The sequence below is a fragment of the Mus caroli genome, chromosome 11 (assembly GCF_900094665.2).
Source record: "Mus caroli chromosome 11, CAROLI_EIJ_v1.1, whole genome shotgun sequence".
Taxonomy (NCBI): Eukaryota; Metazoa; Chordata; class Mammalia; order Rodentia; family Muridae; genus Mus; species Mus caroli.
This window is the reverse complement of record NC_034580.1, coordinates 59,981,541-60,003,949: the sequence shown is the minus strand read 5'-3', so window position 1 is coordinate 60,003,949 and position 22,409 is coordinate 59,981,541. Positions and strand designations below refer to the sequence as shown.

General features: G+C 44.0%; 1 protein-coding gene across 4 annotated transcripts in view; it reads left to right on the top strand.

The window, feature by feature from the left end:
• Positions 1 to 22,409, top strand: part of Myocd (myocardin) — a 97,455-nt gene that overhangs the window by 53,292 nt on the left and 21,754 nt on the right. For all 4 annotated transcript variants that reach the window (XM_021176394.2, XM_029483384.1, XM_029483383.1 and 1 more), the window contains 3 exons: positions 13,184 to 13,359; positions 17,240 to 17,365; positions 21,844 to 22,124. In XM_021176394.2, coding sequence (XP_021032053.1) covers positions 13,184 to 13,359; positions 17,240 to 17,365; positions 21,844 to 22,124 — 583 coding nt within the window. The remainder of the gene's footprint in view (positions 1 to 13,183; positions 13,360 to 17,239; positions 17,366 to 21,843; positions 22,125 to 22,409) is intronic.

Here is a 22,409-nt window from a genome sequence, read left to right as displayed (position 1 = left end):
GCTATCCTCCTCACATGCTGCCTCCACGCTGCCTTTGAACATGACCTACGGTTCTCAGGAGTGCATGCTCTCCATCACTACTTCATCAGACAGGAAAGGAGTAGGAGAATGCTGTTCAGCATCTCTCATCCTCTCTAGAACACTCTATTCCACGACTATAAAACTGCCACTTATTTCTCTATTAGAGGCCAAAGATTTTCAGTCTGCACTTTTGCCTCATACTGACTTTGCAGCTTCCCCTGCAAGTATGTGTTGCCTGCTGGTAGCCTTCTCTCTGTTCTTCCTGGTGCCTGTGTTTCTCTGTGTATCTCATAATTATACACACAAACAAACAACCCCACAGCTATCATTAGTGTGGCAGACATTTTACCAGGCCGTTGCCCTCATGCATCTTGATTTTACACACAGTGCTTTCAGGTTTCTCTGTCATCTTTTTATCCTTTTCTTCATAGTTCCTAAACTTGTTTCCGTTGAAAATATTTCCTAGATCAAGAATATAGACTTTTTTATATCATCGATTATACATGTCAAGTCTCCCGTTTTCACATTTAAAATCTAAATGCCTCTGCAAAGATTTCAGGGCTTGGATTAAGAGGCACGTGTCATTTTGCTTTGTCCAGAATTTTGTGATGTGTTTTACAGTTTGCTCTGACATTTAACGTCACAACCTTCTTTACATTGGTCTGATGGTCTGTTGTATCCTGGCTGCTTACAGAAGTGTGCTAGAGATAAAACCTGGGGACAGTTTTTTCATATGTTTACTTTTGCTCCTGTCAAAATGTGCTTGGGAATGCAGTGTTAACAGGTTCATTAACAGTGAATTCATATGTTCAAAGCATATGGATTTCCCCAACTCAGAAACACAAAGTCCCTTTCCATTTATCCAAACCTTCTACTTCCCACAACAAAGTTATAAGTCAGGTCCTTCCAATCAATGTGACACTGGAAACATACATTTTACACATTTCTTAGCATCATTGAAGATTTTCTTAATAGTTCCAATACATTTCTCCGTTTACCTTGTGTAAGTAGAAATGTCTATGTCTACAAACAAAGCATATTCCCTGCTCCATTTTTGTGCATTGGCTGGTAGTTGAAAACCTATGTATTATACAAGCAATGGCACCTTAAAGCTATCCATGCAAACTACCATTTCAATAGTTCTTGTACTTCATTTAACAATACCAATATAAAATTATTAATTTGATAAAAAAATTTCAGATGTTAAACAAAAATAAAAAAATAAAATTTTACTACATATATAGATCTATCAGGATGGCTCTTTTTTAAATGGGCCAGAGAAATGCATATCTTGTGTATAAAATTATGTATATGGCATATAAAACCTATATAATTCATATATGCACAATAAATAATGACATTTAAGGCAATTGAATAATCATGTGTCTCTTGCTTAGCAGAATCTTATTATTGCAGAGAGGTCGACAGGTCTTCATAGGAGCCAGAGGTAGCGAACATGAGACCAGACTGGGCTGTACAAGACCCCGGTTGATAAGTGTCACAACACATCATGCCATCTGCAGTATGTTTATCTGCATTACCACAGCTTGATGCCCACAAGTTTTCATTCTGTTTCTCTGTTAGCTGGAAGTCTCTAGTCAACCACTTTTCTCTATGACAGGTGCTTTTGGTATAGACAATAAGAACATGTTCTTCCCTAAGGGTAATTTGAAGAGGATACAGAGTAAATTGCTTGCAAAGGGTGGGAAGTGACAGTGACCAGTGACATGCCCAGAGCGTTTCTGCCTGTGACATAGTCACCTGGTATTGCTTTCTTTCTGAATCACCCTAACACTCCTGGAAGCCACCTTTGGTGTTTCTGTTTTTAGAAATCGTTAGGATCTTATGCATTTGCGCCAATATTGACATTACTTGGTGTGTCACGGCATTTGTTAATTTCTCCTTACTCCTGTGGCCCTATCGTCCTCCACTACCCCACCATCCTCCAAGCAGGATGGCTCATTTTCTTAAAGGGCCAGAGAGTAAACTATAAGCTCAGTCTGTCACAACCGTTGCTCCACTCACCCTTGTAGTGGGGGTGTAACCATGGCAATAAGTAAACAAATGGGCATGGCTGCATTCCAGTAAAACTTTCTTTAGAAGTGTAGTGTAGCGCTTTGTCACCCTCTGGATCTAGCAAGTGAAATCTAAAAATGAAACCTTGCTTACACTGTGCTCGCTGTGAGACCAGCATGCAGGCTGAGAAAGGCCCCCTGACTGAGCTACATCTGTTTCCCAGCAGAAACTCCACACTATGGAAAGGGGAACATAGCCTTTGATAAATAGCTATCCTGTCATGGCATTCATGAATAATGTTGTTCTCCACTGTTTTCATTCCAACATACTGGCCAGATTTAAACGTCAAAACCACGCAAAGGCTCCTTGAGGTACGGTGAGGTCATATGCAAATAGACGGGTCCCAAACTGAAAATATGTTCACTACACCTGCACATCCCAGCCTAGAGCATCCCACCCTCACAACATTATGGAGCGGGGTTTCTTTCGAGCTGTGACAATGTGGCTGACTACAGTTGCCACCAGAAGACCAAGAGAATTGAAGAGGGTATAGCTGGCCCAGGAAAAGATGAAAATTCAAATTTGTCAGTCAAGTTCCTCCTGAAAGCCTACAGCTTTTGCATTATCGTGATGTCAAATTGTCATTAGTCGTGGGGGATTTATCCTTATACATGTCACAAAATAGTTGATAATTACCTTTGAAATTGTCTGAGTGATGGGAAAGTGTTAAGGGTGGTCCCACGATCAGTTGCATGAGTGCTCCCTGTTCATGTCCTCAAAGCCTGGTCTCTGTCTCGAGAGTTGTTCTTTAATGACTTTCTATGGTGACACTCATAGTTATGTGTGTATTCAAACTTATATCTTATATTGGTTGTATGATTTACCGCATGCTGGAAATTCTCCTTCTCCTCCTGCACTTCAAAGTCCATGGGTCTCCAGCAGTATGTGGTATTGACTGCTGTGGTTCTATCTCTCAACCTGGACTCTTTACTTTCAAGTTAATTAACTGTTAATTACTGTATTCAGGGTATTGTCTCTTCCACTTTCCTTTACATTCACTAGAAGGCAGTCTGGTTCTTTTCTTATAAAAGAGAAGTTTATGATTCTACTCTTAAGATCCGTTGGCTCCACATCTTTACTTGAATCCAATTTGCCTCAAGTTTTGCTTGCTGAGAAGCTGTCTGAGGAGAGCTGGAGATGTGATTTTTGGTTTGCTCTCTAGGGACGTTGCTCTTGCAGGAGTCCAATCCAGGGCCTCGCAGATGCTAAGGCCAGTGCCCTGGCACTGAGTTGGACCCATGACCACCACAAAGCAGAGCTTTGGGATGCAACAGCTTGGCTTTGAACCTGACCTCTGTGACCCTGTAGATGCTGTCCCTTCATCTCACAGAGGCTCAACAGCCTCATCTGTAAATCTCTCTACTGCAGTAATCACTGTGTCTTAAGGTTGTTTGTTGCAGGTAGACACAAATGATTGATGTAAAGAATGAGGTCAGGGCTAGGGAAATGGCTCTGTTGGGAAAAACCCTGGCTGCACAAACATGAAAACCAGCATCCATATAGATATATCCATCTATAGCACTGGAGAAGGAGGGACAAGAGGATCCCTGAAGCTCACTAGCCAGTAGGTCTAGCCAAATCAGCAAGCTCCCGTTTCAGTGAGAGACCCTGCCTCAAAATATAAGGTACAAGGTGATGGATGAAGAATCAATGCTGATAGCTCCTCTGAACTCACACACTCCACACATGTACACAACAAGCACACACACACACACACCACAAAAAATAGCTAGATGCTGAAGACTTACTTAACAATCATCAGGAGCCCACCAATAACTTACACTGAGTCCCAACTGAGTCCTGAAGGAAGGGAGCCAGGGACAGTAATGGAAGAAAAGTTGGTTAAATTCCAAAAGCAGCCTATAGTGTGACTTCCAAGCAGAGGAGTCTCAAACCTTAGTTCTTCTCAATTAAGCACACTGATAGAACCATTTTTAAAATTCTCTAACTAGAGAAGACGTATTTTTTCTGTTTATTTTTGTTTATCTATTTACTATCTATCACCTAACTATCACCTATCTACCATCTATCTATCTATCTATCTATCTATCTATCTATCTATCTATCCATCCATCTATCCATCTATCCATCTATCTAACCATCTTAGCTTTTTTTTTTTTTTTTTTTTTTTTAAGACAGGGTTTCTCTGTGTAGCCCTGAACAGTCCTGTGTAGCTGTGCTAGAACTTGCTCTGTAGATCAGGTTGCCCTTGAACTCAGAAATCCACCTGTCTCTGTCTCCTGAGTGCTAGAATTAAAGGTGTATGCCACTACTGTCCAGGTGAGAAACATAATCTTTGAGGGATTAAAATAAAAGGTAATGGTTAGCACAGGAAGTTTGGTTCTGGTGAGCCACGAGTGAGTGAGTGTGTGTGTGTGTGTGTGTGTGTGTGTGTGTGTGTGTGTGTGCAGGATCAGGTTGTGTTTGCAGACTGGATCATATCTTTGGTGTGAAGTGGGCTTGTGAGAGACAGGGGAAGGTCAGAACTCCATTGGAAGACTGATAGGCTTGTTTGATAAGAGCTGATGAGCTGGAAATAAGTCCTGTATTTGAGTATATGAAAAGAGAGTCTGATACGGCCAGCATTGAATGCTCATTGATTACCCTGTGACACATGGGTTTCTCTCTTGAGCAAAATTAATGATGTCACTGCTCATTAAGGCAGGAATACAGTGGAGAAGTGAGGTGGGGAAAGAGACAAATTCTTGTTTTAACTTCTGAATGTGAGGGGCCCATCAGTAATGCAAAACCAGACACTCAGCATCACCCTCTGGTGGCTCTTAGTTCAGAAGAAAGCACTCACAAGCAAATCTTCAACACATATGGGAATCTAAACTGACAGACTACATAAGATTGTCTTTCCATGCATGCATTTCTTCCTAATAGCTATTGACTCTCTTCTCTAATGTGCTAGACTCCACTGGAAACACTCCATCAATGATCAGAACTTGCAAGTGTGTTAACTATCATAGTCAAAGCTGCTAAGTGTGTTAGCAGTTCAGAGTATGGCAAGCAATGCATAGAAAGAGCAGAGAGATAAACTCGGGACTGTTGTATGGTAGGAAATCTGTGCAGAATAAACAAGGGATAGCTGAAGAAGACAGCTACAGATACATTTGTTTTAGTTTAAGAAAATCCCAGAAGAGGGTGCCAGCAGACAATAGAGCATGTGTCCCTCCATCCCTGTGCCCCCTTCTGAGCTTATGGGTCTCACAATCAAATGGCCATACACTAGGAAATATCACAAGACTGCCTGGAGTCCAGCTGTAGAAATAGCAGCTAGAGCCCTCACAGAAGCAGAGATGACCCAGCCCATTTTCTGGCCCATTACTCCTAGGGACCACATTCCTTTTGTGGCGAGGCGGGGATGAGCTTGTGTGGTGTTTTCTGTCAGCCCCACAGCCTCTGTGTATTTCCTCTTCTTCGTGCACGTGCCGTTCCAGTTGTGTTTATACATTGTGGTTCTCTCTCCAGCTGTGTTTCTATGTTCCTCCCAGACTTGAGAGGCCTACTGGGATGTTGTCTCCCTCCCTCCAGGATTAATCAAAGCCTAAGATAGAATGATCTAGAACCTTTCTTAACACAAGCAAGGACATTTTGACAGTGAGCCTTCCCGCCTGGGCTTTTCCTACCACAGACTTTTCTTTCTTATTGGGTGCCAGCTACTGATCCCCTGTCTGACTTGTGAGTGTCTTCTCTGAATATGGTTTTAGAGACTCCACCTGGTCTCATTCTCATCTCTCTGGAATGGCGTACTGTACAGGAATACAAAGCTCAGGCTCTTGCGGCTACCACTCAGAGGACATCTGATTGCCTATCATCCTTTTGTGAAAAACTTCATCATGTCAGGACATGGCTTATAACCAACATGATATTTATGGGACTGATAACTTCTCTACAGAATGCAGAATGGCCTTGTTATGTTTATGAGTGGTCGTTATTACTCAGATGTTCCTCAGTACTGAGAGCCCTGGGTTCTTCTCACATGTTAATAGTTTCTAATCACATGATCATTAAACACTTTCTTCACAGGATGCTAGTATCTCTTAGCTCCAGAGGAAGCAGGGTTTTGTCCATAGGTTTGACTCCTGGCTTGAGGCAAACCAAACCCAACTGGATTCCTCAAAGAGTAGGAGGACCCTGGACTCCAGCTACAACTGAAAGGTTTCTAACCTTGTCTTTGGACTGGACCAGGTTTTCCATCTAAGTCAGCACTTCAGTTTCCATTCAACCAATGTTTTAGAATATGTAGCTCTGTTGTCAAAAATAAATTCATCTTACCACCACAACCTTTAAATATAGAAACCAATGTGTGACCCACCAAGGCCATCCATTTCCAGCTGTCATGTATCTGAAGGCCTCTTTATTCAACATATCTTGTTCTGTGACCTACAGGCTTTACCTCAAAGTCAACCTCTTTAGCTCGCTCAGAACCCGGTCCATGTTCAGAGACCAAGGAGTTTTGACACTGATCATGCATTTTAAAGGCAGATATACAATAACAATGGCCCTGTGCCAGATAGTAGGGTTGTTTGCCTTGGCATGCCTTACTTTCTCACGGACAAAATTCTACCATTCCACAATGAGAAATCACTTCCAAAGTACAAACGATCCTTAGGGGAAAGAAATCCACCATGGCATTTATGTCAAATGCTTTTCTGAAGAAAAACTCTGGGAAAACTAGGGTAGGATTCTAAAATGGAGGAGCTGGCAGATTGGGGGAGAAAGGGTGGGTGCTGAGGGAAGAAAGTGGCCCTCCGATTCTGCAGGGCTGCCTGGTGACCTGAACACCATCAGTGCTGCAGAACCCACCTCAGTACTGCTGAGAGATGGGCAGTTGGAGTTTGGGATATCTTGCAAGATCCCTGTGGGGTAGCAGGAGGTATTGACAGGTGACACAGGGACATTGAGTGCTGTCCCATAAGGGAAGAAGGAGACCAGGGGAGTATATCATGTTCATACTGAATAATATTCTTTGACTCTAGTATTTGACCTCTAGAGCTGACATGTAATACATATACATAGAAGCTAGCACTTCTCCTGATTTATGAAGATCCGATCAAGAGATACAAGAGGAGTTTCAGAGGTGTCACGGGTCTGAGGAAAGGGAACCCTGGGTACCAGTTCACATCCATTTTATAATGAAGACTACTGATGTCCTTTGAGAGAAGTTGAGTTCTCTCAAGTAGAGGAACCACCAGGCCATAGACGATAGTATATGGTGGATCTCATCAAGTCTCCTTGACAACAGGCAAGATTAAACAATATCTACATCTATGGGAATGACCTGTGGCACTCGCCCTTGGAAAACAGATATTGCTTCATTTTCATTCTGGAGGATGTTAGGGATGGTCAGTCAGTCTGTCCCCAAATAAAAACAGCTCCCCTGCCCTTCAGGACACTAACTTGGAGGTAGAACATCAGGTGGTGCCCTCTCCCATTGCGCCCCACCCTTCCTTCATAGCCCTGGGTACAGGTTCTAGGGAGAGAGTAACCAGGCCTCCAATTATCTCATTTAATCTTGGAATGTTAAACGTGCGTACACAGGAAAGTACAGCTGACTCATTCATCTAATCGCTTCCAGGGAATGGGGGAGTTGAGGTCCCAAGGGGCCAGTGCCAAGAGCCAGTCCTGTGGGCATAGCCAGAGGATGATGTCAGGGCTTCTCAGAGCAGGTCCTTGTCATCACACTGCCTGACGTGTCTGGAGGGACAATAGCCAGCACTCTGCTCTCCAGCAGCTCCCAGCCAGCCTCTTGTCGTGGGAGATTGGAGCAGAGGCCCAGGGTCACAATGCAGTGCAATCGATGTGAATGTTCCACAGGGATACAGATAAGGTGACCAGAAGGTGACCTGTGTCCCTCTCTGCATCAGCGTGGCTTGAACCAGCAAAGAGGGTGGCCTGTCCTGAACAGAGTTTCTCCTTACCCTAGGAAAGCTGACTCCTTATTTTCCCAGAAAATAAGAGCCTCTCTGGACAAAAGAGTGTTCCTCACCATGGAGTTGCACTGGGCCTTTAAGAGGCTGACCACAAAATAAACTGCTTCCTGGGTGGTCCTTTTGTTTTTGATAATGGTAAACTTGAGAATGGCAGATGCTTCTAAACAAAAACAGTATCAGCCACCAGAGCAGCTAGACATGATTGAACAGTTCACGTCAGGTCGTGACTCGGTGCTGGGGGGATATTATTTCCTGAAACCTAGAGTGGTAGGTCCATTCATTATTCCCACTTTATAGAGGGGGAAACTGAGACCCTCTGAAGTAATAGAACCAAGAAAAGCAAAGTGCCCCAAGTGTTTCCAACTCTAGAACCCATGAGGGCCTTAAGCATCTTGTGAAAGTAAGGTGGTGGTGGCGGTGGCAGCAGCAGCTCTGAGGGATTCCTCTGTAAGCCTGAAGAATTGCTGTGTGAAGGCTCCCTGTCCCTCCCTTCCTCTTCTGCCCAGAGAGTAACAAACCCAAACAACTTGCAACCCTGAAGGTGATGGAACTGGGGTGGTCCATATGATGGCACAGTCCTTAGTGGTCCTCAAATGTACCTGTTGGCAGAATCTGAGCTGGCCACATCATATTGTCTGGGTACCAGGCATCCATCACATCTGGGGCGGTGGCACTCACCCTGCTCCTTTGTGTGGATGTGAACAAGTTCTGCGTGCTCTGTTTCATGTACTTGTGACTTGTGGCTTCAGCAGGGAAACTCTGAGTTGATGGTGTAGGATGTGGATTCTAGAATAATTCTCTCCTCTAGCTGGTAGAGTTTCTTTTTTCCCTCACTACACCAATTCTGTTTATCGGTCCCTCTTGGGTCTCTTCCTCTCTCCACCACCATCCAAGTCCCTGCACCCTTCTGTTGTCCTGCCCATAGCTGACAGTCATTTCAGGTTCCACCCAAGCCCCCCTCCTCTCCGGGAGTTCTTAGACAACTTTGCATCACCAGCTCTTCTGTGTAACTGCTGTGGACACTCTCCAGGCCACATTTCTTTGACAGATTCTCTTATTATCCCAGGGAGATACACACACCACCTCTCTCCCGACTTTCAACCTCTTTACCATATCTTATCTGATCACCTCTACCCCTCTTGAAGTGTGAAAGGTGCAAGTGGAAGAAATAGCTGAGGACCTGCTCCCTTCAGACTTTAAGGGAAAAAATAGAACCGATTACAGAAAGTTGTTCCTCCATATCCACAGGGGCTTAATGCCAGGGTCCCTCACAATGACATGCTCGGGATTCTCAAGTCCCTCCTGTGAAACGAAATACTGTTTGCACATGATCCACACTCATTCTCCCTTTATGTCAATCACCTATCTACTAGCTGCCGTGCTTAATTCCACACAAACACTGTGTAATGCTATATGTACTGCAAGGGGTAAGGGGTAATAGCAAAAACAATGCCTGTAGATGTTCAGAACAGAAGCAATTTTGTCGGTCCCAGTCAATGCCAAGAATGTGGAACCTATAGACAGCAAGTTGATACCATCTATTCCCTTATTCTAGTGACCTGGCTTGAGGTCACCACTTGCCAGTGGGCAGTGCATCAGGTCAATGGGGGCATCTTCAGTGTATGTGTACCGAGGCAGATCCTTTGCTTCTCTAGTGTGTTCTCCACCCTCCACCCGAGGCAGGCTGACGATTCTCCCTTAAATAACAAGTGGCTCCTCCCAAGGGCTTTATGGCTAACAGGGAGGGTGGTTGGTTTAGCCACCTTCTTCTGTAAAGTGACTCTGGGGGTCCAAAGGCTCCCAGTTCTGTCATGAAACAGTTGCAGAAAACAGAACTTTCCATATCCTCACCAGCCAGAGTGGAGAAAATGCTTGGCTCCCCATGGCTGTTTGAAAGCTCACAAACCTGCTTTATTCTAGTTGGCTCTGTTAGAGAAATCTGCGCCCTCCTCTCCCTTCCTCTTCCCCCCTCCCCCTCCCCCTCCCCTTCCCCCTCTCTCGGTCTCTCTGTCTCTCATGCTCCGTTTGTCCTCCTCTTCCTTCTCCTTCTCTTCTTCCTCCTCCTCTTCTATTCCTTCCATTACACATAATTGCATCATTGTAGGATACGAAACAAAAACAAAGCAAAACAAAACAAAACACCCACCATTCTTCTTCTTTCTTCCTGATTCTTCTAACGTTCCTATCCACATGTTAGAATGTGGGACAATTTCACAATTCAGTTCATTTCTCCCTAATTTTTGCACATTCGGGATGCCATATTCTAGTTAAGTTATGGACACCTCTTTGTCACATGAAACATTAGACCACATAAAGAAGACCCAATCCCTTCATCATGAAAGAAATGGGAAGAGCCATGAGACAATGAGCTTCTCGGGGTGTTCTGGTGGGCAGAGAATACGGTGCTCCTGAGGGGCTGGTAGGATCACATGCAGGTGTGCAGCATCGGCTCAGGGCGTGAGCCAGCAGACCTCAGAGGCATGCTGTGGTCTCCCAGGTGGATTTCAACAGGGATAAAAACTAAATATAGGCATTACTTGTGACTAAAAGTCCAATGATGTTTTTGAATGGGCTGAGTCGGCAACATATCCATACGTTCTCGGAAACAGCCAGGAGGAGCTTCTCTAGGAGGTCTCAGGCGTCGGTTCTCCTGAGAAAGGAAAATGTCCAAAGTCAGTCTTGATGTAGGAACCTGACTCGCAGAGACCGCAGAGCTTAGATTGTTCTGAAAACAGTGTATGAACTAACTCCAGATTCCTGAATGGGGGAGCGGGTGTTTGGGAGAAGAGTCTAAGAGACAGAAGAGAGACACTGGGTTTCAGTGAAGAGGTTGGCCCCTATCCAGTGAGTCTTTCTAACCGAAGGAGAACAGTTTTCTGACACAATGATGAAAAACTACTAACGCTTACTTATTTAGGTCAATAAATGGTTTCTGTTAATTCTCTGTGCTTTCTTAACATTTCCTATTCTTATTTTATTTTTGAGGAGATTTAATTATATTTCTTTCTTCCTTTTCCTCCCTCCAAACCCTTCCCCAGCCTCCTTCAAATCCATGACCTCTTTTTTCACTAATTGTATTCAAATATGTATACACATAGAATCTGCTCAGTCTGTGGTAGTCTGTGTATGTGTTTCCAGGGACAACGATTTGGCACCGGATATTTTGTGTGTGTGTGCTAAAATATGTAAGAATGGGTTGGGGTTATTATTTAATGGTAGAACAATTTCCTAGCATGCACAAAGACCCTACCTAGATTTAATCTCCAATTCCTAGAATGCACATATACACATATACACATGCCTCAAAGTACAAGTATGACTTTTAAGTGTTCCCACTAATACAATGGAACACTATACAATTATTTTTTAAATGAGGATAGTCGTGGGGGGGAGGGGAGGGGAATGGAGTAAAATATGATTTTCAGTGTTGGGAACTGAACCCATGGCTTTCTACATTCTAGGCCAGTACACTATCACTGAGCTATACCCCCAACTCTTGATTAGTATGCTTTACCCAGTCCAATCTATTTAAAACTTCATTTTTTGCATTTATCTTTCTGAATCCATAAAGTTAAATCTAAAAGAGACCACTGACTTCCACTGTGAGGTGAAATATGTACATTAGGTATTTTTATGCTACATACATTTTTTTTAAAGATTTATTTATTTATTATACATAAGCACACTGTAGCTGTCTTCAGACACTCCAGAAGAGGGCGCCAGATCTCGTTACGGATGGTTGTGAGCCACCATGTGGTTGCTGGGATTTGAACTCTGGACCTTCGGAAGAGCAGTCGGGTGCTCTTACCCACTGAGCCATCTCACCAGCCCGCTACATACATTTTTATCACGAACTTCCTCTTTGATAGTTATAACAGCAATAATGACTTCTACACATGACCCATAGAGCAGATGTCCCAGCATCTAAGCTGGTTAGCGGGCTTCCCACTGAGCTAATCACTCAAGTTTCCACTTGCTGTGTCCTTGCCTGGCCTCTTTCCTGATTTGACACTCGGATGTCCACATGAGAGGCTGTGACACATGCCAGCAGTGGTGGCGATGACAAGCCCCAAACCACATTTGTTCCATTTCTCCCAACTCTTCACAGCCTTCGCCATGGGCACGGTGAGAGCTCCTGTCTCTTATCTATACCTAGTAAGAGTCAAAAGTTCTTGTGATTGTGATTGCAGAATGGGGACTGGAAAGACTCCCGATAATGCTGAAATTCCTTTGAAAGGGCTGTGCTTAGAATGGGGTCAGGAGAGCTCTGTGGCTTTGGCACATTGTGTACTGTCTTGGACAATAAACTAGACAGGGGGGGAGGGGGGATGGGTGGTGTTAAATGTGAGAAGCGGGTAAGGATAATGTTATAGCCCCATCTGATCTAATGGCCTCTATTTGCAGCACAATGTCTCTGTTGCCCTAGAAGACCACCCAGGGGACAGAGGAAGCATCTGGGGGATGGTAGGAGCTGTGGAAGGACTTACAAAGACACAAGATATTAGACATGAAAATATAATCCATGTACTGAGAAAATGAGAGTCAGGTTGAAGTTTCCGAGATACATTTTTTTTTTTTTTTGGTTTTTCTAATTAGCCACGCTTTGGTTGAGTGTCCACTCGGACGTGAACACCGGTGACGTTAGCGAAATCTGACATCTAGGAATTTAAACTTAGTAGCTGGCCTCCCTTCTCCTTATTAGCGAAGTCTGCTAAACATTTTGTGCCATGTGCCCTGTTTTATCTTTGAAGATGAAGCAACTGGCAGTCTGTCATGTTGATTCTCTCTCGTGCTGGAAAGCCCAAAGGAGAGGGGCAGTCACTCTGCATTATCTTCCCGTGGCTTCACAGCACGTCCATTCCTTTCCCTTTTCCTGATTTATTTTCAAAAGGACACAGGTTCCATAGAAAGCGCTGAGAAATGACTCAGCCTGGAAATAAAGTTTAGTGAATGATGATACGCTTTGAAGTTCTTGTGTAGAAAATTTGATCGTTTAAAATATATTCTCACTCTTCCCTGAACTTGTGCTGCACTGGGGGAGCAAAATGTGTGTTCTAGCATAGGGGCGACACTTCACTTAGCAGCATTTCTGAACAGCACTGGGACACTCCAAGTCATTGATTCCACCTTGGTTTTCTCTCACTCAGGTACTGAGGTGAGCCTCTCCAAAGCAGCAGATGCATTCGCCTTTGAGGATGACAGTAGTAGAGATGGGCTCTCTCCAGATCAGGCTCGGAGCGAGGACCCCCAGGGCTCTACAGGATCCACCCCAGACATCAAATCCACTGAGGCTCCTCTGGCTGGTCCTCTGGACACAATCCAGGTAAAACAGACTGGCCTGCCTGACCGTCTTACATTTCACATCGTCACTGCTGTAGCTGGTGTTGCTTACAGCCCCTCACTCTGTCTGCTGCTGGTTTTACCATGAGACTGTGTCTCACTATATAGAATAGCCTGGTCTCAAGCTCAACCCTTGGCTCAGGCTGAGTGATGGGTTTACAGTGTATGCCACCACCAACAGCTTACCTGGTGATGTAGTTTCTTGGTGTCTCTTCTCAACCTATTCAGCACAGGGACTTGTGGGTCTTAGAAACATTGAAAACTCCTCACAATGTTAGCTTTCCAGTTACCTTGTGAGCAAGTAGATATGCCTCTGTCTCAGGAATAAGGTAAGTTGACTCAGTGAGATCCCACACTTAGCCAAGACTTTCCTGGCAGGACTGATCTCAAACTCATCAGAGGGCCTGGGGTGAGGGTGGGAGAAAGAGGTGCTCTCAGTAAAGCAGGAGGCAACTGTTACTTCCATCTTTAACAGGTATCTACCACGTTGGCCCAAAGCTAGCACACAGTACAACTACAGCTTAGTCCTCATTCCTTCTAAAAAAAAGCTACATGTATATGAAAGCAAGGAATTGATACTAAAATTATGAAGCAGACTTATAAAGAATAATGATGAGTTTAATAAACCACATCTCCTGTCCTGATGCTCACACTGCCCTGATGCTCACACTGCCCTGATGCTCACACTGCCCTGATGCTCACACTGCCCTGATGCTCACACTGCCCTGATACTCAGATTGCCCCATGCTCACACTGCCCCAATGCTCACACTGCCCTGACACTCACACTGCCCTGATGCTCACACTGCCTGGATGCTCACACTGCCATGATGCTCACACTGTCCTGATGCTCACACTGCCTGGATGCTCATACTGCCTGGATGCTCACCCTGCCCTGATGCTCACACTGCCCTGATGCTCACACTGCCTGGATGCTCACACTGCCTGGATGCTCACACTGCCCTGACGCTCACACTGTCCTGATGCTCACACTGCCTGGATGCTCACACTGCCATGATGCTCACACTGTCCTGATGCTCACACTGCCCTGATGCTCACACTGCCTGGATGCTCACACTGTCCTGATGCTCACACTGCCCTGATGCTCACANGCTCACACTGCCCTGATGCTCACACTGCCTGGATGCTCACACTGTCCTGATGCTCACACTGCCCTGATGCTCACACTGCCTGGATGCTCACACTGCCATGATGCTCACACTGCCCTGATGATCACACTGTCCTGATGCTCACACTGCCTGGATGCTCACACTGCCATGATGCTCACACTTCCCTGATGCTCACCTGCCCTGATGCTCACACTGCCTGGATGCTCACACTGTCCTGATGCTCACACTGCCCTGATGCTCACACTGCCTGGATGCTCACACTGCCTGGATGCTCACACTGCCTGGATGCTCACACTGCCCTGATGCTCACACTGTCCTGATGCTCACACTGGACCCCGAGCTACATTATACACTTCACACCTCCCCCGAGATTCCCTGGTCCTGCAGAGTAAGTACCACTGAAGCTGAGGACCATGGAGAAAAAGCTATCACTTTATGAGTCTAAATGTCTGGGTGAATTCTAGGATCACACAGAATGTCACTATCTCTATCTCCCAAAGCCACAAGATGGCAACATAAGATCCCTAAGAGATGTCAGTGCACAGAGTGGGAAAAGGAGGAATAATGATATGGAAGTGCTTTCCACCCTGGTTTTGCAACACTCTTCTCTAGAAGGAAGCCTCTAGGCCACTCCCTTCTCTTCTGGAAGACTTCAGTCTTCCTGACCACCAAGAGATTGTCCCACAGACAGTGGAATAAAATATCTACTTCTGGGGACCAGAAGTGTTTAGATTTAGAGCGTATTTGAATCTATTCATGATGCATATGTTTTGAGGATAGAATCCACATCAAAACACAGAATTCGCTTGTATCTTAGATATGCATATATACTCATAGCCTAAATGTAATGTTTTATATATGTGTGTGGTGTGTGTGTGTGTATGAAGCTAAGTTCTGTGCTGTGGCCTTTTCTTCTCATGGCTTCTTATCAGACTCAAAAAGTTTTGAATTTCGGATGTTGGAATATTGGATTATGGATGCTCAACTTGTATTTGAAATTATTTTCCTACTGGAACATCCATCCAGATGAGAGGAAGCTACAGTGATGTTTATTCAAGGTCCAGTTTCCTGGAACCATGATGGTTACTGGTCACTGTCATCCCTATCTCTACCCCATCACAGCACACTTCAAGCTGCCAAGAAGGAAATGTGAAGTGGGAGGAGGAGGCAGGCGTGAGAGCAGGCTGAATGTGCACTCCTCCTGCAGGAGTCCCTAATCAAAGCATCTCTCTTCCCTTGCACACCCATGCTGAGCTTTGCAGTCAGACATCTTTGATAACATCAAACGGGCTGTCAGACCACTTGCACATATTCTTCTGACAGCAAACCCCTTGGCTTCTGGTTTAAGAATGGTTGTGAGGAAAAGACAAGTTCTTTTCTGCTTAACCCAAGCAGAGGGGGAAGAAGGGGCCAAGCACTGCAAATGCAGGGGCTGCTTTTTGTCTTTTCTCTCAGCAATTGTGTCTGAAAGGCTAGAACACTGAGGCTCTGAGAGACGAGCAGCTTTCACAAACCCATAGGTTTGTGATAGATGGTGGGGTTTAGGGGTTCAGAGGAGAACTGTGAAGCTCAGTTCTGGCCCCCCCAGGAGGGGTGTGAGGACCCCTGCCCTTTTATTGAGTCATAGCATAGAAATGTAGGAAAGGAAAAGAAGAGAATTATTCTTTTCATGGAACCCTCAGCAGACAGAAGCCTACCTCTCATAAAGACATATGTGACCCTACATGTGCAAATACATGAATCTAATACACATGTAAAACACACATACTATTTTGTTCCTGTATTCTGGCACTTCTTCTCCTTTTATATATACCTTCTATACATATACACTGATATAAAGATGCATATAAACATATATGCATAGGGACACATTTACATAAGGTATGTACTCATATACACATATTCTAACATGTATATGTACCAGTGTGAACATTCATAAACATATATAACTGACACATACATACACATATACATGTACATGTATGAAATGCATGTATACACATATAATCAACATACATGTACACATACATGTGTGCACATGCCCAGGAAGGTACTCATACTTATTACTGCATATATATATACACATATATATGCATATATATGTCACTGTGTATATTAACAAAGGCATGTACATGCATATATACACAAACATGTGTGCACATGCATACTCACATATATGGTCAACAAAGAAGCATGAATGTTTACAAATACACATGCATATACTCACACATATTCCTACACTCTGACACTCATATTCATAGTTCTATCCATATACACACATGCACACATACAAACACTCCTACACAATGAGACACATGTAGTTCTCTCTTTACACATACACTAGAACACCTCCACAGGCATTATTCATACTTGTGCACACATGCCCTTTCCCCTCATTTTGCTTGTTCTCTTTTTTTTCTCAGAACTTCTGCTCCCACTCTCCCCATTTCCTTTCTTTCTCGATTATTATGTAGAGCTCCCCTTCAGGGTGACCAGATGTCCTAATTTGCTCAGATCAAACCAGAAGTACATTCCATCTTCTGGAATTGGTACTGACATTTTCGCTTTATTTCTCAGAGGTTGCCCTGAAGTGGGTGACATATTGGAATGCCCTCCTATAGGGAGCCCCTGATAATACCAGGACAGGAAGCTGGTGTGAACGTAAGAGGGCTTCAGCTGAATGATGCAGCAGCTCTATTCTTGTGCCTTGGTAACACTACAATTTGCATTTTAGGATCTCACTCCTGGCTCAGAAAGTGACAAGAATGATGCAGCCTCCCAGACAGGCAACCAGCCGGACTCTGGGAAGCAGGTTCTCGGCCCCCTCAGCACCCCGATTCCTGTGCACACTGCTGTAAAGGTATGGACTGGTCTAGGCCCCAACCTGTGTCTGAGGCTAGGCTCCCTGAAGCCATTCGAAGCAGAGCTTTTCCAGGTGGTTCTGTTGGCATGAGGAGACTTACATGAAAGCAGACACAGGTTCAGGCAACTAGAAAAGCCACAAAGTGGCACGTGTCATCCATGCACATACTCTCAGTACCAGGGAAGCCTGTCGATATTGGGAATATAACTCAGCCAGCATGACTGTGGCTTGGATTTCATGAGCCTGACAAGGTGGTACATGCCTGTCATCCTAGCACCCAGAAGGGAAAAAATAGAAGTCAGTGAGTTCGTGGTCAGTCTGGGCTACACCACACAAAATAGAAAAATGAAGATTTTCCAGGTTCACCGTGAAGAAAGATACAGCTGGCTGCAATGCGCATGGGACTTGTAAGGATCATAAAACACATCCAGAGCAGTTGTATTTATGTGACAGGAGCAAGACTGAAGCTGTGGGTATTGCAAGAGCTCTAATGCAATGGGGGAAAGGAGCGTGGGAGGAGTTATGCCCACAGGAGACAGCCAGCAGTGACTACTGTATTTCATACTTAATTTTCCCAGCATTACATCCAGCCATTCGCAGAGAACTGTCTCCTAATTAGACATTGCAGTCATTTGGCTTTATTATATTACTCTGCACTAGCTAACATCTATTGGATTCAGTTAGGAACACTTTTCTTTTCAATTCTTTTGCTACCTTTAGTACCTGGTGACACAGTTCTTCTGGGAATTTTTTAGGTCATAAATTAAAGTAATAGTCAATGACATGATAATAGTTTTATCATCTATTAGATGCACATTGGATGGAGAAGGTTCCCATTATTGGTAAAGATGTCTCTAAAGCAGAATTATAGTAGCTCTGCTAATTGAATACTTAAGTTTTGCATAATTTAAATTAGTAAAGCTGTCAACCTCCCCATACCACAAAGATGTGCTAGGATCCCGAAGGAAGAACAGAATGACAGACAGTTGAAAAATTCATACCCATACAAACTCCACTGGTCCACTGAGCTGCTTGTTTATAGGTGACTGCCCAGAGCCTCTGAATGATCACTACCTAAACCCCAGCTGTTGAAGATGCAACACTTTATGTTCATCTAGCAGTGGTTCTCAACCTTCCCAGTACTGAGAGCCTTAAATTCAGTTCCTCATGTTGTGATTACCTCAATCATAAAATTATTTCATTGCCACTTCATACCTTTAATTTCTCTACTGTTACAAATTATAATGTAAACATCTGATATGCAGGATATGACACTGGACCCCCAAAGGGGCACATCACACAGGTTGAGAATCACTGATCTAGAAGGCTTCTTAGAAGGAAACTGCTGAGTTGAATAGAACCACTCAACCCAATTGGCACAATATGATTTTTATAAGGCTGAAGAGAGACTTCACAGATTATTCTCAGAAGCCATAAAAATCCTATAGAAGAGGAAAATACCTAAAAATCTCCCAGAGGTCATGCATAAGCCAGGAAGAACATCATCGCACCCTCTATAGTCTAGCTGGGTTTTCAGACCATCATGAACCATCACAGTGTCTTATGTAAGTATGAAAGATGTGCAAAGGTTTGGACAGATATCCCTCTAGAAATATAGGAGTTTCCAAGAAGCACATGAAAACAATCTTACTGTGGTTAGTCGTTGGGTAGGTGCAAAGTTAAAGTCCAATGAAATATCATTTCATGTGCACTAGAATATTATCCATCAAAACATGGCAACAACAAATGCCTAAAAAGATGTAAGAAAGTTGGAAGCCCCACACACTGCAGGTCTGAATGTGAAATGTTCAAACTGCTGTGGAAAGGTTTGTCATCTCCTCAGTGAATTAAGAATAGATTTACCATGTGGTCCAGCAACTCCACTCCTAGCTAGACACCTGAAAGAACTAATAATTCTCCACAAAGTCTTCACAGCAACACTATTTGCCATATTTCCAAGTTCAAACCAACCCAAATGCCCACCAACTGATGGATGAATAAAGTCATGGTGGAGCTAGGTCACTGAATATTATTTAGTCATAGAAAAAAAGGGATGCCATATTGACTCCTGCCATTAATGTAATGCCGTATTGACACTGCCACAACATGAACTAACCTTGAAAACATCATGTCAAGTTTGAGAAGACAGACACAGAATATGTTCAACTTGGTTTCATGTATACAAATGTCCAAAATACATTCAACAGGGTTTCATGGATACAAATGTCCATAATAAGCATGTTTTACAAGATTGGCAGCTATGAAGAGGGGAAAGTGGGAAGTGATTGCTTGGTGGCAAGGCATTCCCTTGGGAACAGTGGGGATTTTATGGGACTGGATAGAAGATAATGTTCACACAAAAGTGTGAAAGTACAAAAATGCCCCTTGCATTTTACATCAATAATAAAAGAGGCTCTCCTGCTTAGGCAGGGGAATTGGAGATTAGATTCCGCTGTTCCTCACTCCATCATTAGGGATGTGACCACTGCCCTGCACCCTTAACATGTTGAGTAAGGAGGGCATACAAACTTCCCAAGATGGAACCAGCTTTGAAAGTGAACTGGAGTCAGACAGCAACATTGTTGCCGGCAGCAGCAAGCTTGAGAAGGGAGCAGGAGGTTGTGTAGGTGGTTAAGAGACCTGGATACTGTGATAAAGAACTTATCTCCTGTAATTTGGTAAAGGTAGGTGTGTGTGTGTGTGTGTGCGTGTGTGTGTGTGTGTGTGTGTGTGTGTGTGTGTGTGTGTACAGATTTGAATCAGTGCTGCATTCGAAAGTCTTGGAGTTTCTAGGCATAGGATTCCCCCATTCCTTTTTCCAGCTGATGAGTCCTACAGCCTGGGACTTCAATGCCACAGTGGATCCATCCCTGGTCCACCCTTAGGAAAATGCATGTGTGCATCTTCTATGTCCTGTGAGTTGTAAAGAGAAAAAAAACATGCAAATAGAGAGCAAGTATCCCCTGTGCTCACAAAAAGAGTGAAACCGTACAGGTGTGTCATGTCAATAACCTTTGTTACACACTATCTCCTGGAATGTTCCTGGTGCCTGCACTAAGGCAATATAGGGGAACAAAGGCATCTTCAGCACCCTTGAGTCAGCAACAGTCCCTACCTATCACCAGACCCTGCAGAAACTCACCCAAGACAGAAGTATGAGTAATTAACCAGAAGGCCAATCGATTAATGAGTAGAATGAAATAAAACCACCATGCTCACAGAAATATTCCCAACCATTACTCATTAGTCTCAGAGAGGAAGATTCAGAAAACAAACGCTCCTGCAGCTTACAAGGTGCCCAAGTCAGTAAAGACGGAATGCTGGAGTGCTGGAGGTCACACCCAAAAGTGCTCTTGAAGTTGTAGTCTGGAGGCTGCCCTGGAGACGGTGCCTGCCAGTTATTCGGGAGCTCCCTCTTCCGTACAATGGTGGTACTGCGCTTTCCTTCCAATTTGATGCCCATGCTCTTCCTTTGAACCACCTTTGATAAAATCTGATTTGGATTTTATTTTACTACTCCATGACAATTGACTTATAGTTTCTTCATATATAAGGGCCCTTTGATTCCCAGAGAAGTTTATGTATAGAATTATCCTTCTAAAGGACCCTTGTTACTTTTATGATCTTAAAAAAAAAAAGTGTGTGTGTGTGTACATGGAAGTATACACATACGACAGCACATGCATGCATTTCACAGCATATGTGTGGGGGCTAAAAGACAACTAATGAAAGTCAGCTGTTCACTCAAGGCTTGGCAGCAAGTGCTCTTATCCCCTAAGCCTACACCTTTTTATGATCTTTATGCTGAACACTAAGATGCAAACAAATTTTTTCATCTTGTATGGGATGAAACTTATATATAGTAAACTTATATCATATTGATATTCAAACACTTATCTTAATTTCCCAGAGTTGTGCCCTTACTCCCTCATGGTATGCAGATGATAGTATAATGGTTAGTGACTCCTGGAAAGGGTGTGGGGTGTAGGTAGCCCTCCCCACAGTAAGGAATCAGTATTTCAGAGGGTGTGACTTCCTGCTAGATATGGGTAGTTTTGAATGTGAGTGAAGGCAAATCTCCAGGTGTATTTCAGTTTGAGAACCATATTCTGGGTCTGCAGATACAAATGTTAATTTTATCTAAGTTCTCCTGGTTAGCAAGTCAACTTACCATATGTTTAACTTGAAGTGCTTGCTTACATACACTCTCATGAGTGACCCCCACACCAGAGTGCTAAGATATCTATAGGTTTTTATATAAGCTACTGAAACATAAGCTTCTATTGAACTCCACTCCAGGAAAGCTCCAAGATCCCAGTAAGGTGTAAGGTGCCTATGTGCCGTGAGGGTGGTGATTTGTAACATCTGTCCATCTGATACATGAGTGCTGTGCCTTACTGTATTCCCAGAATTTGAGAAAAAAAATCTTCTAACCATCACCTACAACACAGGCCATCTCTCCCTTCTCTTTGCAGTCCAAGTCTTTGGGTGACAGTAAGAACCGTCACAAAAAGCCCAAAGACCCCAAACCAAAGGTGAAAAAGCTCAAATACCATCAGTACATCCCCCCAGACCAGAAGGCAGAGAAGTCTCCCCCACCCATGGACTCTGCCTATGCTCGGCTCCTCCAGCAACAGCAGCTATTCCTGCAGCTACAGATCCTCAGCCAGCAGCAGCAACAGCAGCAGCAACAGCAGCAACAGCAGCAGCAGCAGCAGCGGTTCAGCTACCCTGGGATGCACCAAACACACCTCAAGTGAGTGCCTTGAGCTGGGGTCAGGACTTCTGGACAGAGGCAGAGGATGACGTCTCTGTCTAAGGTCTGAGAGGTCAGATGCTTGGGACCAGTGTGTCCTGTGTTACATCATGTCCTTCTGTTTGGCCTCTGACTCCCTTTAGAAACCATGCATGCAACACAATACAATACAATACAATACAATACAATACAATACAATACAATGCAATGCAACGCAACGCAACGCAACGCAACGCAACGCAACGCAACGCAACGCAACGCAACGCAACGCAACGCAACGCAACG